General features: G+C 42.0%; 1 protein-coding gene across 3 annotated transcripts; it reads left to right on the top strand.

Moving 5' to 3' along the window:
• Positions 1-581: 581 nt before the first annotated feature.
• LOC116617899 lies at positions 582-8,896 on the top strand. 3 transcript variants are annotated; one of them, XM_032381063.2, is made up of 10 exons: positions 582-1,632; positions 2,077-2,148; positions 2,460-2,531; positions 2,788-2,862; positions 3,412-3,605; positions 4,495-4,629; positions 5,276-6,591; positions 6,763-6,940; positions 7,804-7,922; positions 8,312-8,896. In XM_032381063.2, exons 1-10 carry the CDS (start codon positions 1,397-1,399, stop codon positions 8,324-8,326), a joined length of 2,412 nt encoding a protein of 803 aa, XP_032236954.2. In that variant the 5' UTR covers positions 582-1,396; the 3' UTR covers positions 8,327-8,896. The 3 variants fall into 3 exon arrangements, with proteins under 3 accessions (XP_032236954.2, XP_048576284.1, XP_048576285.1); XM_048720327.1 differs by having other exon boundaries at positions 7,804-7,938; XM_048720328.1 differs by lacking the exon at positions 582-1,632 and having other exon boundaries at positions 1,816-2,148; positions 7,804-7,938.
• The last annotated feature ends 747 nt before the right edge of the window (positions 8,897-9,643 follow it).

Raw genomic sequence — 9,643 nt, 5'->3', positions numbered from 1 at the left:
TAAAAGAATAACAGTACCGCTGAGGATATTCTATAAATAAAAGGTTTTATAAGAGTATGGCATCCATCCCTTAAACGTAGTTTGAGTTTTACCTTTGCAGTAGACTTTTAGTGAATATTTTTATGGACTCATCGTGAGAGCATGTATTTCCTGCTACGATAATCGAAAACAAAATGAATTTAAAAAATAAACATACGATCGATGACAAGGTACCCTGCTAGTAGCTTGTTGTTTATGTTATATCCTTGTCGCGTCACTGTTCTTTCGCGTTCTCGTTTGTTTGTGCTAGCAGGGTAATGAACGGCAGTAACAGGTGTTTGGGGCGACGTGCCCCCAATATTTGAAAAAAGTAGATAAGGAAATGACCAGTAGGGGCGTGGCTGTGCCCCAAGAAATTTTCCTTTTGTATCTGTATTGTGCCCCAATACTCAAATTTAAGAACATTGTTAAGAACATGTTCAGAAAAAATAAGAACGGCTCAGTCTCAACTGAAAATAAGAGTGCAGTGGCAACAGTAGATCGTTTATTTTGATCGTTTTTTTTTTAGAGATTTTAGCTTCAACCAAGTAAATACTATACGTGGAAAAAATGACAGGAGATGCTTTTTGATCTACCTGTAAGTACAGAGCTGGGAACAATGACAGAGCCGAAATTTACTAAAGCTCTCGCACACGAACACTTTTTAGTTGCAACTTGTCTATCCAAAAAATAAATTTGCATGCGCCATGTCACGTTTTTTTTTCGACCTGAAGACATTTGTCTTCGTGCGACTTTAAGAAAAGAAAAACAAGTTGCAAAGGACACAAATCAGAGTAACGAGTTTGCCTGCCCGAAATCCAAAAAAATGACATGTTTCCACAAGGGATCAATTGACCGAGGACACAAATTAGAGTAACGAGTTTGTCTGCCCGAAATCCAAAAAAATGGCATGTTTCCCCAGGGGCTCGATTGACCGAGGACACAAATCAGAGTAACGAGTTTGCCTGCCCGAAATCCAAAAAAATTACATGTTTCCCCAGGGGCTCAATCGACCGAGGACACAAATCAGAGTAACGAGTTTGCCTGCCCGAAATCCAAAAAAATAACGTGTTTCCCCAGGGGATCAATTGACCGAGGACACAAATCAGAGTAACGAGTTTGCCTGCCCGAAATCCAAAAAAATAACGTGTTTCCCCAGGGGATCAATTGACCGAGGACACAAATAAGAGTAACGAGTTTGCCTGCCCGAAATCCAAAAAAAATGACATGTTTCCCCAGGGGATCAATTGACCGAGGGCGCAAATCAGAGTAACGAGCTTGCCTGCCCCTATCTACTCGCACTAAAAGTCAGCCGAGCGGGTCCCGGGCCCCTATTTTCAGATGTTTGGCTTGAAAATAACACGACATATATAAGGAAATGCACGGAAGAACAATGTATCGGGTCCCTCCTTTCTTGAAACCCTTGTTTCGGACCCCTCTTTCTGGAACACCTGGTTCTGCCCCTGAAAGCATATTTTTTTACAACCACCCCCCCTCCCCGTACATTTTACCTCTATTTTATCAGATAGCATTTTATCTTACCAGATGGATCACCAACAACCGACTAAAGTCGGTAGGCGACTGGCTAAAGTACTGCTCCCAACTTCAGCTGCTGTGGGTTCAACAATAACTGTGTTCACTTGCTTTATTTGAAAAGAGGACTTGTGCTAAGAGATCACGTGACTTGTGCTAAGAGATCACGTGACTTGTACTAAGAGATCACGTGACTTGTGCTAAGAGATCACGTGACTCTCAGGGTGGCAAATTAGCGCGCGCTCAGGCTTTAAGCGGCAAAATAAAAGCAACAAAAGCAACTTGTGTAGCGCTTACGAAAAGCCAGAAATGTATTTTTTTCCGGGAGATGGTTTAGTTTCATTTTAATATTTTGTTTTTTCCCCATTTTCTGGCGTGACGGGCGCGGTATTTTAAGTGATTATTTTGACTTGAATTTGCCACCCAAAAGGTTACGTGATCCCATAGCACAAGTCCCCTACTGATACTTTTTAATACCTTTTTTTCATGACATTATACTATGATTGACAATTATTTTTCTGATAGGCACGTCTCAAATAATTACATCTCGGAGGTGAACTCTTCAACTGTTCCTTGCCCAAGACGTCTTCAAATTCTGTACGTATTCAGCTTTGGATCCTTAGCAAAGGAAGGGATTGTGATTTTCATAGCATGTCTGTGGCACAGTAACTCATTAAAACTTGGTACCAACTGTCTCGGCCAAGTTGGCTGCCTACAAGCCTAAACGTACAGCCGTGTAACCAAATAAGTCAGGGGACCAATATTTTTTGCTCCATAATTCCATATTTCGTCTCAAGCTCCTTTAACCTTGAAATTTCAATGTTAGAGCGCTACAACAGATTTTTTGGCTCAGCAAAATCTTTGATTGAATACGTGTCTATTTTTCATTTTCACGTGTTATTTTTCAGGATCTTGTCAAATAATCGGATTACGCACTTAAAGCAAGATGCTTTTGTCTCAGCACGTTTACTTGAAATTATGTGAGTGAAAGACAGAGAATCTTGGTGGAATATAAATTACCTCCAGTTTAATAAAGATTGTATTTTCTTTCTTTCTTTTTTATTCTTATTTTTTATCTAGTTTGAATTTTAAAATGAATAACCAATCAAACTTGTTTTATCTTTTAGGTAACCTTTCTCTAGAGGTTTCGATAACCAAGTCTGTCAAACAGCTTCTACTAAAATATACTTCTGTGAACTATGAAACTTCCCTAAAAATCATTTTTTTCCTGTTTAGAATTCTTGACCGCAACCTCATTCAAGAACTGGACATATCAGTCTTCCCAAGTCCATCAATCATCCAAGTCATCATGTGAGTACCCACGCGAGCGCCTCCCCGAACTGCCCGACCTTTTTAAAGATTTTTTTAGAATCATTACATAAACGTTTAATTTATATTATATTACGTCCCGTTCCGTTCCATTCCATTCCATAACATAACATAGCATAACATAACTTAACGTAACGTAACGTAACGTAACGTAACGTAACGTAACGTAACGTAACATAACATAACATAACATAACATAACATAGCATCACATCACATCACATCACATCACATCACTTCACATTACATCACATTACATCAAATCACATCACATCACATTACATTACCTCACATTACATTACCTCACATTACGTTACGTTACGTTACGTTACATTACATTACATTACGTTAATTTACGTTACATTACATTATAAATAATATATGATTAATTATATGCATTATTTAGACGATATTGTTTTAATCGGGTCTAAAACTTCAATTATTCTATACTTCCCTTTAAGCATCAAGTTAACCCAGTTTTTCGGGTTCCAAAAGTTTCCTTGTCATCAGGGGTTCACTGTTTTCTCACCAGACATCAGGATTCAAGTATCAACTTCCAAGTTCATCTGGCGGGACACCCTTTCACCAAGCAAGTGTTTGCGGGTAACGGTTACACCTGTGCAACACGAGGAGGACTAAGGGGGCCCTCATCTTTGTGTAATCCCTGTCCCGTGGGGACCTATATGGGAGAAGAGTGCGCCACGTGCTGTATCAAGTGCCCTGCAGGTTCGTAGAGATAAAGAATCAGGCGCGTACACAGGGGGTTGCGCAGGGTGCGCGCGCACCCCCACCCCCTCCCCTCCCCCTTGGCGGCCAAAAAGTGGGTCATTTCTTTTTAAGGAATCTTTAAATACTGTGCTTTTTCCATATGAAACTTACGACTGCGCACCCCCCTCAGGCATCCTGGGAACGCGCCTGAAAATGGTATTTCCGCTCTAAGGAGCGTACAAAAGGGGGGGGGCGCAGGGTGAGCCTTCCCTCCCTGCCCCCCTTGGCGGCCAAAAAGTGGATTTTTCCTTAATAAGGAATCTTTAAAAACCATGCTTTCTTCATATAATACCTATGACTGCGCAGCCCCCCTCAGCCAATCCTGGGCACGCACATGGCTGTATGGAAACTATAGCAAAGGTACATCCGACTTGGCTCTCAGGCGGGTTTCCAGGATTGGCCGAGAGGGGGCTGCGCAGTCATAGCGCAAAAGGAGGTGGGGGAAAACTAAGAAGCAGAGATTATAAAACGCTAGTGTTTTTTCCCATTTATCTCTGATTTCCATGCGTATTACCAGTAAACTATAATATTGCATATAAAGTTGAAAACTAGCCATTTCAAATAAAGAGAATCCATGTGTCGTAAACCGCAGTGCTTCATGGGTATCAAATAAAAAAGCAAATAATTGTAAAGAAAAACAAATTATGGCTTCAAAAGCTGTGGAATTCTTGTTCATGTTCCCTTGAACATTCTGGCTCTCAAATAACAGGACTCATCCATTAAAACGTTACCCATGAAGCACCGCGGGTTATGAAACATTGATTTCCAAGTGTAACCTTACTTGAAATAAGTAAGGTTATCTGTAAGTCAGTATGACATCGGTTCTATATTTGGTGTCCATTTGCAGGAGGATTCTACCAAGATGAAATTGCGCAAATACAAATTAACGAGTATGGGAATGGCTGTAAACGCTGTCCTCTGGGACGATATGCCAGCCAAACGGGTACCTCCTCTGAACAGGACTGCCAGGCTTGTCTTGAAGGTAAAGACGCATTAACGAACTATTTGAGGCTACCACCACAACCATCATCATCAACACCACTGGCAAACTCATCCCAGTTATCATTATCAAAATAATCACAACTACAATATAAATAGACGGAATGATTTATGATAAATAGATTAATCAAAAAAGTTCGGGAAGCTAATTCCCCGGCATGTTTAATTATGAAAGTGCAGATACAGACGTGGTCGAGTCTAGGGCATCGAGTCTAGGGCATCGAGTCTAGGGCGTCTAAGGCAGCCGCCATACGACACATGGCTGATCAGGAAAGACAGCTTTAGTCGAAATTGTTTGTTAGCGGTTGTTTGGTCGAAATTGTTGAGGGAAAAAAAACTAGAGAACCCGGAGAAGGGCCTTTCGAAAAAAAGGCGAGAACAGACAAACTCAAATCGAACCAAGAACCCACATGAACCATCTTCATCATTAACACCATCGCCACCTTTCTTGAAAGTACATTAGATTCTCCCTACATAATCATCTTCGTATTCGGCTGAAACATAAATTGTTGCTCTTCTTTTCTGCCGTTCTTTCTATTTTCTTCTTTCATTCTTATTTGTTTTGTTTTTTTATCCTCTTCTGATCAACTTTTATCTAGAAATAATATTTTTTTGTTATCATTCTACAGGAACAAAGCATGATTACTTTGCTGGCTTCCGTGCATGTTTCTGCTCAGATAACCACTTCCGCTTTAGCCGATTTGGTCCCTGTTTTCCCTGCCCAGCCGAACTCTTGTGTAGGAATGAGTCCTTCATTCTAGCTCCTGGATACTACTGGCAATGGCGATCAAACGCATCATTTCAGAATTTCATTCGTTTCACATCCGAACTTTTAATTCGGGACGATTCGTATGACCGTGATGTAGCATCAATTAATGTGTCAGAGATTCCTTTGACTCACAAATGCCCTCGAGCGGAGTCCTGCCTTGGTGGGCTGAATGCCGAGTGTGCTGAAGGCTACGGGGGTCCTCTGTGTGCAAACTGTGCCGTAGGACATTACAAATTCGCTAATTGGTGTTTGAGATGCCCATCTGTCGCCACTGAGGCTCTACAAGCTTCTGGAGTGGTTGTCTCTTACTCTGTTCTTTTTATTTTGTCGTCTCTTAAGCCAGGAGACCCCACTAACCGCTATCTTACTGATAGCATTATCTCGATGGCTAAGATTGTTGTGGGCTTTTACCAGGTAGTGCCCAATTCAATAGAGTCCATGCAATCAGAGAATGAGCTTCGGTATTTTGAAATTTTTATTTTGAGGTTGACCAACGTTTTCAAACTCGACTTACTGAACATTTTTCCGTTTGAATGCCACATGTTTGGAGCTGGAGCTAGAAGAAAGTTCATTTGGAGCATGGCCGTGTACAGCTTCATCATAGCGCTTGCTCTTGTTCTGTGCTGGCTTCCAAAGACTAAACGCTTATACAACGTGACGGAAGCCCAGTCGCACTTCGTAAACGCCAGAACAAGTGCCTTAAGTTGCGTTTTCATTCTGCTGATAATCCTTTATCCTCCCACCATCTTTAACGTATTCGCCATGTTACCTGAGAGCTGCCAAGAGATCTGCCTCGACGTCAAAGACGAGAGTTGCACATCCTATCTCAGCAATGACTTCACAACTGAATGCAGCAGTAAAGACTTCAAGAGCATGTCCTTATTTGTGTATGCCTCCACCGTTATCATGCTGATGTTACCATTGCTTGGTTTTCTGCTGATAAGGCGAGCATTGAGAAAAGAGGTCTATGATGACGACATTAAAAACGGGATGAGGTCTCTGTACATCAACTACACCCCTAGCTGCTACTACTGGGAGATGGTGGAGATGTATCGCAGAGCACTGCTAATGGCGGTGATTGTCTTTGCTGTGTCGGATAATGGCTTGTTTTTGTGCTTCGCCGGCATTTTGTTTGGGATGTACGCAACGTTGTTTGCCTTTAAGAGACCCATGAAGGCAAGTAAACTATGATGCTATGTTGTAATTGCAGGAAATCATGGAGAGTTGGAAAACGTTTTCCACCGGTTCCTTAAACATTTGACACAAGAGTTTAGACAGAAACCGAGTAGAAAATGACGTACATTTTTCCCAGGAAGATCCCGTAACGGAAATCTTTATTTCTTTCAGAACACCCATGAACACTGGCTCCAGCTAATGTCAATTCTTATCGCCATGGTGGCAAAGCAGATCGCTTTGCTTGTAAAGATTCCTGTTGAGGAGGAGGAATCAGCCAATGAAATACATTCCACTGACGTCATGTACTTTAACCTCGTTACCAAACCTCTGTTTGTTTTGGTTGTGTTCGGTAAGTGCGAGACAACTTCAAAAAAGGCGAGATCCTGGAATGAAACACAGGTTCTCTTGCTAATGTAAAGCTTCTACTTATCACAGACGCACACCTAACACAAGAGCGTGTCCTGGGGGGGCCCGAGGGGTCAGGGCACCCTTTTTTCATAAAAAGGAGAAAACAAAGGCCTGTATTAATTTCACCATACAAACAGTATTTTTGAAACCCTGTTTAGACGTAGGCGAGTATACAAAAAACAAGTTATAGGACGGACCATTAGAAAAGTGAGGGGGGGGGGGGGACAAGGAACAAAAAAATTCATGCGAGATGAAAAGCCTGAAAAAAAATGCATGTAGCCCAAACCAGACAGCAAAAAAAAAATAATAATCGATTTAAAAATAGAAACTATTTAAAACAGTTAAAAAAAATCATGCACGTCTAGGAGACAAGAAAACGACTGAAACCCTTCCCTACCTTCACTTTTCTAATATTTCGTCCCTTACTTTGCTATACGATAAAATACAATGCTTAAGGTGGTGACATCTATAATCTAATTTATGCTTTTTTTTATAGCCGGCAGCCCTTTTGTGTTCCCATGAAAATTAATCCAGGCGCGTACCCAGGATTGGCTGGGGTAGGGTGGGGGGGGGGGGGGGGGGGGGTGCGGTCATAGATATCAAATTAGAAAAGCATAGTATATGGAAATTCCTTTACAGGAAATTACCCACTTTTTAGCTACCAAGGGAGGGGGGTGGGGTGTGCGCGCATCCCCCTATGTACGCGCCTGGAATATCATACCATTTCATCCTTTCTCATGTCGATGTCGTAGCCCCTCCAAATCCCCCTGTGGATCTGGGTCTAGTTAATACATGTTGGTTTAGGTTATGCCTTGTTTGGGTGTTTGGGAGTGGTCACGAGATGCAGGAATGGACAGACAATCAATGTAAGCAGTGCAGCCATCCAACATGAAGACAATGAAGACCGAACAGACGAACAGCAGGTACTGGGAGATTGAGGTAATAGAAGGAGCCCAGGAGCTTATCCGGTTATGCAACGGCAATGCGAATACTTGTTGGGGAGGGGGAGGGGGTTGGGGGGGGGGGGGGGGTTGGAAGGGGAGGGGAAGGGATAATCCAGTAGCGCAACCCAATTTTTATCTTGCAGATTAAAGAGGGAATGTCGGGGTGTCAAGGTTATGTAAAACGAATACAGAGTGGAAGAATATGTATTGAGAAGGGGTACGGGTAGGGATAGTCCGACCAGCCAACACGAACGAGGCAAGAACGATTGTTTCTTACGAGCATAAAACAGAATAAAACACTTACGTCCCACCGTCCACCATGCTATCGCATCGTCATCTTAACAAATTGTTTTCCGTTTATATTGTAGAACTTGTGCAAATAATGAGAACACATCAATACCGAGATGCTCAAGTCGCTGTGAAAATGTCGTCCATATTATTGACCACACCAAGCCTCGTTCATCATTAGCAACATCCACGTCCATTGCGACGATAACTAAAGCAGCTGCTTCGAACTACAAGTCCTTCTCTTAAGTGTCTACAGTCGAAAAGATCCAAGTAGTTGGAAGGGTATATTGGTACCCATCCAGGCGCAAGGTATAGGTCAGGCCCGTACCCAGGAGGCGGTGCCTCACACCCCACACCCACACCCACAACGGCGGAGTGTTGGCATAGAAAATCCTTTTTTCTTCTTTTGGGGTAGTAAGATATCTATCAGAAAACTCAACCCCTCCCCAGCCTCACCCCGGAAAAAACTAGGCACCCCTTCACCTTAAAAAATCCTGGGTACGGGCTTGTAGGACGTAGCCGCCGGATCTGATCATTTATGCCAATGTAATGCCGTGCATTTGTGTAAAATTGTAGAGTAAATAGAAATCAGTATATCATCATCTTGAGAGCATCAGCTCATTGTCATTGAAATAAAAAACTTACAGTAAACTTACCAATATGAATCATGTTTGCAGGTTTATTGTTCTACTCATACTTTAGTATCCTGCCTGATACACCAGTAAAAAAAAACCACCCCCTCCCATCGTCGGCTCCAAAAACACCTTAATCCTACCAACTCCCACATCACACTGCAGGATGGATGGATGACCACGCGGGTACAATAGAAACCCAGAGGTGGCTTTATCCTCAGGGGCAGATAATTGAGTGCTTGAAAGTTTGTATTTGTTTTCAATTGAACCACCCTTTAATTAGCCCTTTGTTTAAAGATAAAAAAAAAGAGTTTAACTATTGAATTTAATCAAAACCTCGTCTTTCTCACAAATTTTAAAGAAAAAATAATAATTTTTAAAAACCCTCACAATAGAAACATCGCTAGATTCCAAACATTGCCACCCCTCCCTCCTACTCTACTGCTCCTTCCTCTTCAAAGAACAAATGTGGTCCAATTGATGAATTTTTCTAACAGTTCTTTCTAATGGTTGTAAAAAACATCTTCCATGACGTTATCATTTACACCTTAGAGTGTAAAGAGAGGTTTCAGTTCGCCGACAGGTTGCTCGCCTTCGACCCAGGCACGATTTCCAGCTCGTTCGTGTGAGCTCGCGATCAGGTTGTTGTCGTAGGGAGACATAGGTATAACCATAATATAACCAACTGTTGTCGGAAGAGATTAATCTTTCAAGGAACTAAAAACACGTGGAATGTTACTGACTGTAAGTAGATCTTCCCAGTAACACGTGGAATGCTAC

This window comes from Nematostella vectensis, chromosome 12 (genome assembly GCF_932526225.1).
Source record: "Nematostella vectensis chromosome 12, jaNemVect1.1, whole genome shotgun sequence".
Taxonomy (NCBI): Eukaryota; Metazoa; Cnidaria; class Anthozoa; order Actiniaria; family Edwardsiidae; genus Nematostella; species Nematostella vectensis.
This window is presented reverse-complemented; position numbering and strand designations above follow the sequence as displayed.